Source organism: Aptenodytes forsteri, unplaced genomic scaffold (genome assembly GCF_000699145.1).
Source record: "Aptenodytes forsteri isolate BGI_AS27 unplaced genomic scaffold, ASM69914v1 Scaffold118, whole genome shotgun sequence".
Lineage (NCBI taxonomy): Eukaryota > Metazoa > Chordata > Aves > Sphenisciformes > Spheniscidae > Aptenodytes > Aptenodytes forsteri.
The window spans coordinates 47,719-61,856 of NW_008795859.1; the positions used below are offsets into that span (position 1 = coordinate 47,719).

At 51.8% G+C, this 14,138-nt stretch overlaps 1 protein-coding gene across 1 annotated transcript in view; it reads right to left on the reverse strand.

The window, feature by feature from the left end:
* The window catches only part of SGSM1 (small G protein signaling modulator 1), a 36,744-nt gene that overhangs the window by 10,811 nt on the left and 11,795 nt on the right, over positions 1-14,138 (reverse strand). Inside the window, exons 3-13 of the mRNA XM_019473279.1 lie at positions 10,039-10,201; positions 9,057-9,209; positions 8,424-8,491; positions 7,721-7,866; positions 7,078-7,209; positions 6,363-6,487; positions 4,300-4,367; positions 3,695-3,858; positions 3,034-3,163; positions 1,259-1,438; positions 7-145 (exon numbers count right to left, since the gene is read on the reverse strand). Of these exons, the coding sequence (XP_019328824.1) occupies positions 7-145; positions 1,259-1,438; positions 3,034-3,163; positions 3,695-3,858; positions 4,300-4,367; positions 6,363-6,487; positions 7,078-7,209; positions 7,721-7,866; positions 8,424-8,491; positions 9,057-9,209; positions 10,039-10,201 (1,468 nt within the window). The remainder of the gene's footprint in view (positions 1-6; positions 146-1,258; positions 1,439-3,033; positions 3,164-3,694; positions 3,859-4,299; positions 4,368-6,362; positions 6,488-7,077; positions 7,210-7,720; positions 7,867-8,423; positions 8,492-9,056; positions 9,210-10,038; positions 10,202-14,138) is intronic.

The window sequence follows — 14,138 nt, forward strand, 5'->3', positions numbered from 1 at the left end:
TCATACCTTTCATGGCTGCAGCCGGTTGGATGGCCACCATCAGAGGAGCCACTCTGAGAGCAGGAGGAGCAGGAGGACTTGCGGGTGCTGGGCTGCCACATGGGAGGCAGGCCAGCACCCGCTGTGTCCATCAGGTCTTGGGGCACTGTAAGAGGGCAGAGAGAGGAGCATCAGATACTGTCTGGCACTGCCCCAGAGTCAGGCGAGCCACAGGAGATCAACAGAGAGGACAGTTTCCATTAGCAAATGCAGCATCCCACACTCTTCCCAAGGAGACGCCAGCAACCAGGTAGGACCCACACCAGGTAATCACAGCACCAGCACTGGTGAGCTCAGGAGAAGAGAAAGGAAACAAACAGCATTGATGAGAGAGAGCGAGAGAGAACCATCTGCTAATTAACTACAGTGCCTTCAGCAAACTAATGTTAAACTGCTGAGTGCTGACCAAAGCAGAAAACAAACACCCAACCCAGAGAGACTCAAGACAGGGGGCTGCAACAGACTGTCACACAGATGAGAAAAAGCATGATTGAAATCAACCGTTGCCCCAGGAAGAGTGGATCACTGGAAGAGAAAAACCCCCATCTCTCAAACACTAGGATCCCATCCAAGATTCAGGGAAAGACGGGAGCATCCAAATCACAAGACAGCAGATAAAGACTTTGATGAAGAGGTTGAGAGAGACAGCAGGAGCAAGTAGCTCTTCACGTTGTCACTTGCTAAATCCCTGCTTAAACTCAGAAGTGCTATTGCAATGGCCTCGGATCCTGCTCAGGTATTGCCCTGCAAACCGAACAGGCGCAGAGCCAGTGCAAGGGGAGCGTGCAGCCCCGAGAGTCAAGCTGCCCCCACGCTGAGCAGCTCGGCTGCTGTCCTGGCCTGGAACAGTCCCTGCCCTTCGGTCTTGGGCCCCCCTAGGAAAAGGCCATCATGAAGAAGGTGAGCTGTGGGATGCAGAAAAAGATACAAAGAATAATCCTATTTGCTCCTCCTTGGAAATTAAATCGTGGTAGAAATTCCAGCTTCCAGCTGGGAGAGGGCTTTCTCACTTGCCCTTGGTCTCACCGACTCTCCCTGCTTGTGGTATTGAATAACTGATACTAGCAAGAAAAATATTGAAATATTCCTATTTCCCTCATACTGAGCAGGTGCTGATGGGTCAGTGACGGTCAGCAGCAACAGGGGACACCTCTGCAGGAATTACCAAGTGACAACACAGGCAAGCAGTAATACCAGACACAAATGACAGCCGCATTACACTGACGCCCAGAGGCCCCCAGAGCGGCAAGGGGAGGTCGGGATGTGATGGGGACACTCGGAAACCATTTAGGGATCACCACCGTCTTGCTTGCAGCTGGCATCCTTGCGATCTTCCCTCTCACAGCACCGATGAAGATCACAGATGCAAGGAATGGATGAAAATTACCATTAATGGTAACTAGAGACACAGAGAGAGGACAAGGGCACAAAAGAAAGGGGAGAAAGGAATAATCTGTAGAGAAGAAATGACAGATGCAGTTCCACCCCCCTCTGGGAAGGTCCACAGGAACCGCACAGACTTTGATGATGCCAGCTGAGGAGATTGCAGCAATTCATTTCACAGAAAATTTGGCCCCCAGCATGGAATTTTAAGGGGTAGATCAAAAGGAAGCTACAGAAAGGAGCATCTCTATCTGCTATTTTAGCCTCAATCAGATTTTTATCTGACTCACTGAATTGTGTTAGGCAGCTGAAGGCAGAGAGAACTAAGTATAATCTTAACTGATGTTATGGAGGAGTCACAGGAGATGTGATTGCCCCCTTCTAGCCTCAAAAATATAGGAACAAGTTTTTGATCAAATTTCATAGCTTTTTAAAAGCACTCCACAAGTCTTCTATTGCACTCTTGGTTTTTCGCCCTTATAAAATCATCTACAATGTTCCCAGAGGTCAAAAAATTGTTCTTAGTATCCCACAGAAGAGTGAGGACAAATCTACAGTCACTTCAGCCAAACACATTGCTCAGATCATTCACAACCAGACATTAAGAGAGATTTCTGGTTTGGTGAATCCAGCAGCATCCTCTCCCTTGCCCTGTGAGCTAGGGAGTGAAGACACATGGGTCAAGCCTGGCAGTACACAGAGAAGGGTGCTGTAATCTCTCTTTTGCGCTGCAGGAGCAATGCTGAAGGAACATAGCTGGATTTAATGCAGCACTTGCCGAGTTGGCTTGGTGACAGCAAGAGAAGAATCAGCCCTGGAGGCTTGTGATGGTGAAAAGTGACTACCAAGGAACATGACCAAAATGAACCTTACTACTGAAACTATGTGCAAGATTTTTTTTTTTCCCAACCATTAAGGCAGTCATGGCCTGTTGTGCAGCTGCAGAAACGAAGGACTCAGTAGCAAGTGGAAGGTTGAAACAGAAAAATAAAACCCCAACCCATACATAGAATCATAGAATAGAATCATAGAATCATTGAGGTTGGAAAAGACCTCTAAGATCATCCAGTCCAACCGTCAACCCAACACCACCATGTCCACTAAACCATGTCCCTAAGTGCCTCATCTACTCGTCTTTTAAATACCTCCAGGGATGGGGACTCCACCACTTCCCTGGGCAGCCTGTTCCAATGTTTCACCACTCTTTCAGTAAAGAAATTTTTCCTCACGTCCAATCTAAACCTCCCCTGGCGCAACTTGAGGCCGTTTCCTCTCGTCCTATTGCTAGTTACTTGGGAGAAGAGACCGACACCCACCTCGCTACAACCTCCTCTCAGGTAGTTGTAGAGAGCGATGAGGTCTCCCCTCAGCCTCCCCTCAGCCTCCTTTTCTCCAGGCTAAACAACCCCAGTTCCCTCAGCTGCTCCTCATAAGACTTGTTCTCCAGACCCAGACATGATATTGAATAAAAGGCAGTACTGTTACAAGCAAAGCCCATTTCTCTGGAACCATTTCCTGGCGTGAATTGCCATGTGCCTGTCAGTGCTGCATCCCCAGCTGCTCGTACCCCCGTGATAACCCACCTCAAACACTCTCTGCCAACGCACTCACCGAATTCAGACTGTGTCCCTGGGTAGATTATCCTGAAAACGTAATCTGTGGCTTCGTCATCTTCCTTGTCGGACGCAGACTCGGAGGAGCCCTGGGGACTTCGCTTCCTCAGCTTGGGAAACACCTTCCCCTAGGTGAACAAAACCTGTTCTTCACAAGCCGCCCCACGCTCGACCATGCAGGCCAGCATGGTCGCTGCCTCATTTGCCGAACTCCTGCCCAACAAGAGCACACGCTTTGTCAGCCCGGATGATGTTTGCATGTTCCCTGTGCTGGACCAACCTTTGGATTAAGCTTTCAATTACACGGTGAATATATAACCTGTTTGTGTACAGGGTATGTATAATCCACGCAGCATGGCCAGGTCCATGAGAACCAAACCTACCATGCCTTATGGCCAGCACCCCCATACCACCTCCCTTCTGATTTGTCCGAAGGGTCTGTTTAGCTGTTCAAGGCCATGAGCTAAACCAAACTGCCATATTTCAAGCCCACTTTCCTTCTTAGTTTCGGGAGGGGGATTGTTTAAAATGCAGCAGCCCCTAACATTGGGCAGAGGGTCCTCCCCATCAGCTCTGTTCTGAGACACTCCACAAGGGAACACCAGCAAGAACCCGCAGTGCCGTGGACTCAGGAACAAGCCCAGTTTCGGGGTGCCTACCTTTCCCCGCTGCGACCAGAGGGGTGGATCCAGCTGCCCATGGGGCAGGAGGCCGTTCTCCAGGCAGGACAGGAACTGCAGTAAGTGCCCTCCTCTGGGGAACCGCAGTGGGGGCCTCTGAATCCCATCCTGGCTCACCAAGACAACCGTTCCACCGCTGTCTACTATTAGCAACAGTGACAGCAGAGAGAAGACACACACATGAATGAGGGAAACGTTACCAGTCAAAAATGCAGAGGACAGGCAAGAAAGCTCAGGGAATTGTCTTTTTGGTATGCAAAATGAAGAATTTCTTCCTTGTTTGGATTCTTCCCTAAGTGCGTTACAAGTCTGGGGCCCTGGAGAAGGCTTGCCTGGGAGATCGCGCTCTTGAAAACCACAGAGCATTGCCCTGCAGGGAGCGCTCCCCAGCCAAGTACCACAGCCAGGAGCTGGTTTAAAGGTTTTCCTAGAAGCACTTACATGGTAGTGACCACCCAGAGCTCTGGACATCTGCCCTGAAGCTGAATCAAAACATCCCCATATGGGCACTCCCCAAAGATTAAATGAAGCAAGTGGCAGGGTGGTAACACCCTCCAGCAGCCCCTCCCCGACTCTGGCCTTACCTTGCTGGTGACAGTGCAAATAGACGATCTCCTCCAGGCGAATAGTCATGGCATAGTCCCAGTACACGCTGGAACAGAGAAAGAGAGGAAGCCATGAGCTTCAGGGATGCAAAAGGCTCTGCCTTCTGTTCACATCAGCTCCAGATCCTGCCTCCAGCTACCCTGGCACCAGGGGAAGCTACAGAAAGGATGAGGTCCCAGCAGCAGTGCGACTGCCACGAAGCCAGCCTGAGTCAGTGACAACATCCCTCCAGAACCAGTAACTGTCCCTGCCACTACAGCTCAATCAGGGCAAGGCCAGTCCCACCCGCCCTGGGCTGTTTCTCTATCCTCACATCGTTCCCAGACATGGACAATGTGCCTGTGGATCCTGGCAATTGCAGGGAGGGACATGGAGCCCTGCAGAACTAAGCACTCTCCTCTGGGCACCCTGGAAAGGACTCCTTGCCCTGCTGCGGTGCTGGGAGAACCCCATGAACCTGGTAGGAGCAGCCCCGGAGCCCCAAGGGAACATGCAATGCAGTCCGAGCCTGGGCTGCTGCTCTGCTGAGCTCCTGTCCCCAAGGGAGGGGGAAATAAACCCTCACAATTTGTGGGTTTTTTCAAAGCTGAAAATAGATTTGATCCCAGTTGCTTCTGTTCGAGAACTGCGCTCCCTGAGCACAGGCGCCTCCAGGTGACTGAGCAAATCTAGAAAAGATCTAGAGAGACACCAGGAGGAAGCCGGGGAAGGGGATCTCGCCAGGAGACACGTGGCCTCACGCAGGGTTTCATTTCTGTGGAGAGCGGAGAGCCTAGCAAAAGCACTGCTCTGTGAGGGTGTCAGCACTTAATAACATCCTACTTCTTTGCAACGAAGCAAATTTCCAGATTCTGAGCAGCTTTATCCGCCAGTTCACAAAAATAGCGCTTAAAATAAAGGCATTATAAAATGGCTTATAAAGACACTTAAGGACGGGAAGGGGTGCGTAAGAGTCACTCCTTGTAGATTCATACTTACTTTGTCATCTGACTCCTCTCTTCCTTGGTCACGTCTTGACACTGGGAAGTTTTAGAGCTTAGGCTGATGCCCAAGTCAAGAACTCAGAAAAGTAGTGTAGAGATGAAAATAGCATTTTAGGGGGAGGGTACCAGGTAAAACGGAATGGCCCAGGGGCCAAGAAGAAAGGGGAGATGAAAAGAACACAGGTAAACAAAACCCAAAAAACTACAATTGAGAATAAACAAAACTGACAACAAGTTTTGCTGAAGAAGATCTTTATCGTAGGTCAAAGAATCAGTGTCCTAAACACTCCAGCTTTCCTGGAGCATTTGCTGATGGAAAGGGATTTTGTTTGCTTTGTTTCGTTTCTCAGGCAAATTGGGACCTGGCATGATTCTGAAAGGATTGCAGTATCAAAGAGAATGCCAGGAGTCCATAAGGCAATCCCAGACAAAAGGACACGGCAATGCACCCTACCAAGCAAACTAAGCAGACTTCAGGCCCCCTGGAGGAACAAGCTCCAGGGACTCCGTTAAATCCAAGGGACTTTGAATACCTGCACATAGGATCAGCTGCAGACTGCACCAAAACAGCACTACAAAACGGCACGCACTCTGTTACCGAGGTGTGATTATCTGGGCACTGCTCACGTTCCCTCTCTCTGCAGATATTCTTCCCCTGTTTATGAGCTCCTCAGTTCCCCAGATGAAAATAACCACGATAAACGTAAAAGCACTGTGTAGTGTGTAGAGAGGGCATTCTCCTGACAAAATCCCTGGGGGCAATAAATGAAACCACTTTGCATCTTTCAGAACAAGCACCCCCCAGTTCCCTTGCTGAACACTTCCCAGCAAAGACAGGCAATAGCACAGAATCTCACAGTATCTCCCGCAGCCCACCTCTCCCACCACCTCAGGCCTCCTTCCCCATCCCTTCCCTTGTTACAGACTCAAGGATGATTGTTTTGCTCTGCAGTCAGTGGGAAAACTCACTGATGGCCTTGGACACCACATCCAAACTAAACCTGGGGAACATTTGCCTCCCCTCTGCCCCACGCTAGGGTACACTCGGAGCCAGTCACCTCTTCTCGTAGTCCAGATCCCCCACAGTGCCGTTCATCAGCTGGTTGGGAGTCCACTTCAGTGCCATGATGTCGGCAGTCTGGTGAAGGGACAGATATCCTGGGATTGCCTCCATGTCATCTCGCTTGAGAAGAGAAATGCAAGGAGAGAGTGAGCTGGTGGGAGCAGGCTGCAAGACGCCAGAAGCACGAAGCACCACCTCAGGCTACCCGAGGCTGAGCCATGCCCTGGAACACAGTCCTGGACCGTAACACAGCCCTGCCTGCTGCCCCTGAGCCCATCCGCTCACCAACAGTGAGAAACCCACAGTGGCCCTGCAAAACCTCCCAGCAGAGACAACAGGACACCTCACCAGCTTGAAAAAGGGCCGAGAGCAGCTGTGCTGCTGAGGCAAACTTAACAGCTCCACCTAAGCGGTTTGCACTTAATTTATTTGACTACAGTAAGCAGAAAGGGACAGGAGGAGGGTTCTGTGGCCTCTCGTCAAGAGCAGGCAAGGAGAGGAGCCTTTTTCTACTCAGACAGAAGCAGAGCTCTTCCATTCCACTGGGAGGATCCCTATCACCAGGACCTCAACAAACGCAGTCTAGTCACTGCCTTCCCAGATTAGAAACGAGCCTGTGCTTTTCTCCATCAAAGAGCAACGTGGGACAGAATTACCTGGCAGGGAGCAGAGCAGTACTGTAAAGCCCAGATGCCCCAGCAGGTACTTACCGGCTGCACCAGGACGTTGTTCTTGCCGTAGAGGAGCGTGGCTCGGGAATTCTGGTGCAGCGACTCCACATAGTCCCTGGCAGACAGCGATGGCCGGTCATCCATACTGCCACTCGAATGCCTTTTCTGAATCTGGAAGAGATCCACCTACAAACGTGAGGTCAGCACAGACGCCTCTTGCTTTCAAAAAGCTTCTCCTGAAAGCTTATTCCTTCCTCACTTATACACTTAAGAAGGTCACTACTAGAAATCTTTCCCTTTGTGTCCTCTAAGAGGATTCCTGGCTCTGGCCAAGCTTGATTCTGTACTTAGAGAAGCCCCAGGAGTGTGCTTTGTTTGCAATAAACAGAGCAGACTTTGGCTACCTTTGCTTTTTGTTCATACATGCTGTTCCCAAAGGGCGGAGACCCCATGATGCAGTACCGCGTTGGTCCAGCATGCCTGCAGTCTCCACGGCCCACGTTCCCAGCACTTCTGGCTTGAAGACTTCAAGTAACTGCACTTTTCTACCTTTTCTCATCAGAGGGCTTCACAGCCCTTTTCAAACAGATGGAGCCTCAAACCCTGGCGAGTGCTGCCTGTGCACCCCAGGAGGAGCGCTGCGAGGGGCTGTCCCTCCCAGCCTGGCCGTCCCCCGACTCACGCAGAGTGCCGGGCGTTTGGTGGGTGAGTCCTGGCGACAGTGCGAGCTGTGGATCCGGTGCCTCTGAACCAGCTCGTCAGCTGAGGGGTCTGTCCAGAAGTGGTCAGCGGTCTTCATCTTCGTGTACTCCAGCGCACAGGGCCCCACTGCACGTAGAAGAAAATCGCAAACATAAGGAAGTCATCAGTGGTGTTCCGATGACGGTGGTCACTTCTTAGATCCCCAGAGCCCAGCATCTCAGAGCAGGGGTGGTGGGACAGCAGGCAGCAAGCACTAGGCTTAGCACACATTGCTGCTGCATTGTATAAACAGCAGTAAAGAATTCAGAGGGGTCAGCCAGCCCTGGCAGCGAGCAATAACCCACTGCCTGACTGCTCATGTGCACACTGAGCCCTGCGTCGCAGCACCACACTGATTCCCGGGCCCTGGCCTCAGCTCTGGTTTATGCCCATCAGTATTACTGAAGCCTGTGGAAGAAAAGGAAACCCCAAGCTCAGCCTTGCAACATTCCCTCTCTATTCACTGCTCAGCAGCCGGGCATCACGTGGTCTTTATAAGCACTCCACAGGGCTACCTGTCCAAGGCTATTAAGTTTCCTGAAGTTCTTACTAGAAAACAATTGCATTTCACATCCCAGATCACAGAACTGGAAACACAGGTGTGGAAAGCAAGCTATCAAAGTAGGGTAAGAGGAAAGTGTTACCCAATAAAGATGCAAGAATTGGCCCATCCACAGGATCCATCAGGAGAGCTTCTTTCTCATAGTACTTACTAGAAAAAATAGAGAGCAGAATGCTGTAGCATTTCAACCCCCTGCAACTGCAAAAATGATAGAGACAGTGGTTTTAAATCACTGTAATGCCCTTCCTTCTCTTTCTCTATCACTCCTTGATGGTGAGAGGGCAAGAAGCCCTCAACAGGCTGTTTCTGCTAGCCGTGAAATTCCTGGGGAATAGATGCCCTCCTGCAGCATACTGCAAGCATCACCATCTCCTAACAAAACATCCGCAGGACTGGAGATGACACCTGCCTCAGACACCTCAAGCATGCAGTTTCCAGAAGATAAGGACAATGCGGTCCCTGACAAACCAGTTGTCAGCAGACCAAGCGTGGCCTGTCTTTATTTTAGGGAGTGTATGGTGGCCACCAGCAGTAGGGTATCAGTCGGAGTCTCTGTGCTGAGCACAGAGTGACACAACTGGCCTGTCCCATCCAGGGACTTCTCTGGCCCACTTGGACACACAGCTCAGCCAGCAACACCTCCAGGACCATCGAAAGGGGCGGATGCTGGTAGTGAGTTGGGAGGGGCAAATGGTTGGCCTGTGCCAGCACTCACCTGCTATTTTCTACCAAGTAATGCACGATTTTATCCAAGACCTTTTCAAAGAGGGCTGTGCGGATCCAGAGGTGCTTGATGGCTTGAGGAGACAGGTTGGGCAGCTTTGGCATCTTGCGCACATTCTCCGGGATGCCCTGGACTTGATTTCGTCTTTAGAGGTACAAGGCAAAAGACAACATCATCACCAGCTCATCACTGAGCACTGCAGGAGCCCAGGGCACTCACAGCACCTTGTGAGGCACGAGGCCAGGGTTTCAGTGGTGCTGACTGTGGTGGCTGGGGGATGCCCAGGAAACTGCATGGGGACAGGGCTCTGGAGCCTGCTCCCTTCATCTATTCCATCCCTACTCCAGAAGGCCCACATCTGCATTTGAAAACTGACTTTAGCAAATTGGTTTTCCCACTGTAAAGGCACCCTAGAACAAGTCTCTGCCTCAGCAGAATCCTTCAACCCACGCGCCTTTCCCACTGGTGCCTGAGGAGAGCAGTTTACAAGCAAAGTGGCTTATCTTAGGACAGCATAAAGATTCCTGCCCCCAGGTAGCTGCACCATCCATCTCCCTGGTTCCTGTCCAAGGATGAGTAAGCCACTCTCAAGCAGAAGTTGAATTACTGCAGGTTCAAGCCCTGCACATTGAGGCAGATCAAATTTGGTTCCAGCTGGCTTAGTGCACTGGTCCATAAACTGACAGTTCAGGAGCAAACATGCTTAGCTGTCCCTGAAGCATGAGACAAGAGGCAGAAGAAATAAGAACTTGTCCATCCTAGCTTAAACCACAACCGCAGCTCACAGTCTCCTAGAAAAGCAACCAGTTCAGTCAAGATATCAAAAGCCCAAGACAGGACTCTGCTCCCCTGAAAGAGCAATTCCTCCCGCAGAGGCTCAAGTTGGACAATGCGATCCACAGCCATACCCAAACCACACACCCACACCGAAACGCGAGTGACCTGTGGGATAACAGCAATGCTGGTGCCTTACGCATTCTCAATGAGCTGCTCCAGGTCTTGCACCTTCTTGCAAAGCTCCTCTGCCAGAGGAAAGCTCTTGCCCACCTTCATAAACAGAGCTGCTATCTTGTTGCTGCGCAGGAATCCTGCTGCCCTCCGCTTCAAGCCATACAAGACACAGGCTTCCACAGCAGCTGCAACAAAGCAAAGTCGTTACTGAAGCAGCAGGAGATCTTGGAGCTCACGTCACAACAGGCAGTCTCCTGCTGCATCCATGACCTTACTCCACAGCAGAAATGTTTCTCAAGAGGAAGCCAGTGCCATGTTCTATTCCTGCCTAAGCAGAGAGGAGATTAGGGAACCCAGATGTCTTTTGACCCAAAGCAGTAGACAGTGGTACAGCTTTTCTGCCTGCAGAGTCATCAGTTCTGCTGACTACACAGAGGTACAATTTCAGTTTTGCAAAACAGAAAAATTGAGGTTGGTGACGTCTCTTAGAAGTTCAGCTAATCTGAACAAAAGGGCTAGCTTGATGGAAGTAAACATGAACTGTGGGTGTGCGAAGATGTACGTACTTCAGTGGAGAGTTAACTTGTGCCTGTTAAAGTAGATCCAGGGTCTTCCTGAAATCACCTGAGAGGGACTAGTCAGGCAGACTAACTTGTCTTGGACTCACTTATCTGGCCAACCAACAGCCTAAAGAGACCTTACTAGACTGGCGATGAAATGGGAATGTGCAGCTTTCGGACCACAGAGACGGTACCTCTGTGCCACCAAGAGCAAGCAGTCTGCGCTGACGTGCCAGCGTGCAGCCTGGGTTAGGATTTCTCAGAGTGCTTTGTTCATTCATAAAACAGAGCGGGAGAAAGGACTTGGACCGCTGTGCTCGCAGCTCTTTGTTCCGAAAACGTCAGGATCTGGCTCCGCTACACGATAGCCTGAATGCAAACAAATCGATGCTAACGCTGGGAAATCTCAGCATGCACAGAGGTTGCATCCTGCTTCCAGGTTTGCACCGGCACGAGCACTGTTACCAGAGCGGTGATTTTCCCAGCAGAGGAGCGACTGGCTCACGGCGTGGCAATAATTGCACGGATCAGGAGCTGCCAAGAGCCCGCTCATACAGAGTCACTCAGGTTAAGCCTGTGGGAGCAAACAGTTTATCTGTGGTTTAACAGCTTGAAGCTAAGTGTGGCTGTACGCCGCACCGTGATGCATCTGGCTGCGCTCCCCTGGCTAAAGGGGTCTGAAACCATTTCAGGTGACCAGTTTACCTATGGGGGTGGCAGCCCCAGCCAAGCCTGGGACAGAGAGCAGGCTTTTGCAGTGTCACTGGGGAGGGCACTGCCAACAGCGCACCAGACGTGGGGTCCCTCTGCAAGCTCAGCACACGAGTCCCTCTCCTTTCTCTCCAGTATGCTCATCGGTCCAGCTGCCACCATTAATCAATGGGCTAGATGGAAGGATGGGATGTAAAACTTCTCAGACAATATATTTTAAGGCAGAGAACATCCCCCCCTGGCCTTCAGGAAAATGTCCTCATCAGACATGCGACAACTAACAAGCAAGCGCGCTGCATCTTCTCCAGGTAGGAAAATTGCTTTGCTATGCAGACAAACAGGCTGACATTCTCCTCGCAGGTTTCTTGCAGATTATAAAGAAACCGAACAACTCACTGAAGTTTTCCCTTCAGCCCAGTCTGAGGGACGGGAACAGGAGATTTTGGCCCTGGCCCCCTGCGCTGGGACGGTCCAAGCGAGAAGGAGAAAGCTCGGGAGCGAGAGACAGGCGCACTGAGGATTTCTAAAGCAGAGGAAATGGGACAATTTTTTCCACAAAAAATCTAAGTGTTCACACAAACATTCTCCCAAAAAACCAAAAGGCAATAGAGAACCTGGGGATAAACCACAGGCAATGCCAGCAGCTCAGTCTGGCTTCGGAGACCCTCCCAGCTCGGTGGTGACTCAGTTGGCTCTTTGCAGCGGGTACTCGGCAGTAAAGTCCCCGTGCAAGGCTTCGCTTAACTTCCTGCACTGGGCTCTACCGAAAGGCAGCATCAGGCACTCACCAAACCACAGCGAGTGCCCAGAAAGCACCGGCCGCCTGCCCTCTCCTGCCAGGCTCCCTGCCCGGGCACACACAGTGAGCAGGGGAGCCGGCTCTGCTGGCGATGGGAGACGGTGATGACTCCACAGAAAGATGCACACACGTACAGGCTCCACCGGCAATCTGTTTGCCAGAGTCCCCTGGGAGGGCTCAGGATGGATGTCTAGTGTCAAACACAGACTTATTAAACAGGCTGATCAAAGCACTGGAAAATTACATGGACCCACAGTTCTGCAGGCTATTGATCTGGGTCTGACAACAAGCTTTCTGGTGCACCGGCACCCCTCCTTCCCCAGGAACCCGACGCTGCAGAGCCAGCCGCACTGCAGCAGATGCCGATTCTCCTCTCGTTTGGAAAGGTATTTTTTCCTACAGCTGAACAACTCTATGGAGACATTTAAAAAGACATTTCATGCAGACCCATCAACAACGGCTCCCAGGGCTGAGAGATGCTCTCATTATCTCTGACCTGCTTAGTGCCATGCCTGAGTTCACCGCTGAGCGGGCAGGGGGGGCGCGCAGCATCTGAGGTGCTGCAAGACATGTCCTGTACTAACAACAGAAAAGCAACACATTTGGGCTAGCCAAGTCCTGCTCACCCAAAACCAGCCATTCAGAGCCACTGGATGGATACCTAGTTTTTAAACAAAGCCCTGCGCAAACCCTCCTGAAGCCCAGACATGCTACAAATAGCTCGGCCCACGCGCGGATGGGTCTTCCTGCCTGTCCCAGAGGACTATTTGCAGCTGCAAAATAAGACCAGACTGCTTCATGGCTTTACGACCAAATGCAAGACGACCCACCCCTCCCTCACACACATTCAAATCACCCAACCCCAAGTCCCTTCATTCATTTGTTCTACGCTCCAAGGCTGAAATACAAGTGACAGACACAAACAAGCCTACCTGCCTGAGACTGCACCCAGTCATACCCATTTTAGAGTGCCCAGCCATGGAGCAGGCATCTCCCGAAAGCTCAGGCAGGTCTCTGCTGCTAATCTCAGCAGGGTGGAATAGTGGTCATCAACCCTAGCCAAGTGGGGTCAGGAGCCAGCTGGAAGTGGAACTGCAAACAAAAAAGCCACACGAACACTAACCCACAGCTTTGTTTTTGGAGCGTAAGGTTATGCTGACATACAGCTGAACAAGCAAAGCACAGCAGCACCTTCAAAACCGGGGGAGAAGCCCCCCCTCTCCTCTGAGGCTGAGGTCTCTGTGGGGCCACACTGCCAACGTCAGTGCTCTACCAGCGGAGCTGGACTTCAGCCCCAGTGTCTGCTGCCAGCACTGGGCAGGGCACCATCACCCCCTCCTCCAGTTTGTATTTTTGGGGATTTCCCTGTTCTCGAGCAGCCATCTCCAGCTTTTTGGAGGTGGCCTCAGCCTCCACAGCGGGCGCCAGCCTGGCCGGGCTTCAATGCTCACCTGGTACAGCTGGGCGCCAGAGCCGCCGGACACGGTACAAGAGCAGCGCTGGATTTGTGGCATTCCCAGCTCTGCCAAGCCATCAGTTGTCAAATCAATTACGCTGCCAATCAGCAACTTATCAGGGCCCAGTTTTCTGCCAGCTGCACGTGGTAACAAGAGGCTAGCAAGGCAATGAGCCCAAAAAGCCCCTCTGTGCCTCGCACCCACCCTCGTATGCCAGAGAGAAAAGTCATGCAAGCAAGCTGGGGGTAGGCAGATGAGGTGTCCCTTCCTCTGCTGCCCACCAAAATGTCTTAGCAAACCGGGCACCCTCTACCTTCGCCAGCCCCCGGAGTGCCGTGGGGTAACAAGGGACTCCACCCTGGCAAGCCCAGGGGCTTGCCGAGGGGCCACCAAGGCTCCCAGCGCCACGGGGGACCAGCAGCCAGGGCTGCCTCCCTGCACAGCCGCCCCACAGCCCTCCCGAGAGACAACCTCTGTTGAGCACCAGATGCTCGATGTGCCGTCAGTTCCACTCTGAATTTCCAGCAGACGAGCGCTCGCGCAGGAGAGCGGCAGATCGATGCTCGCGCAGCGGCAGATCGCTTTGCTCTGCTCA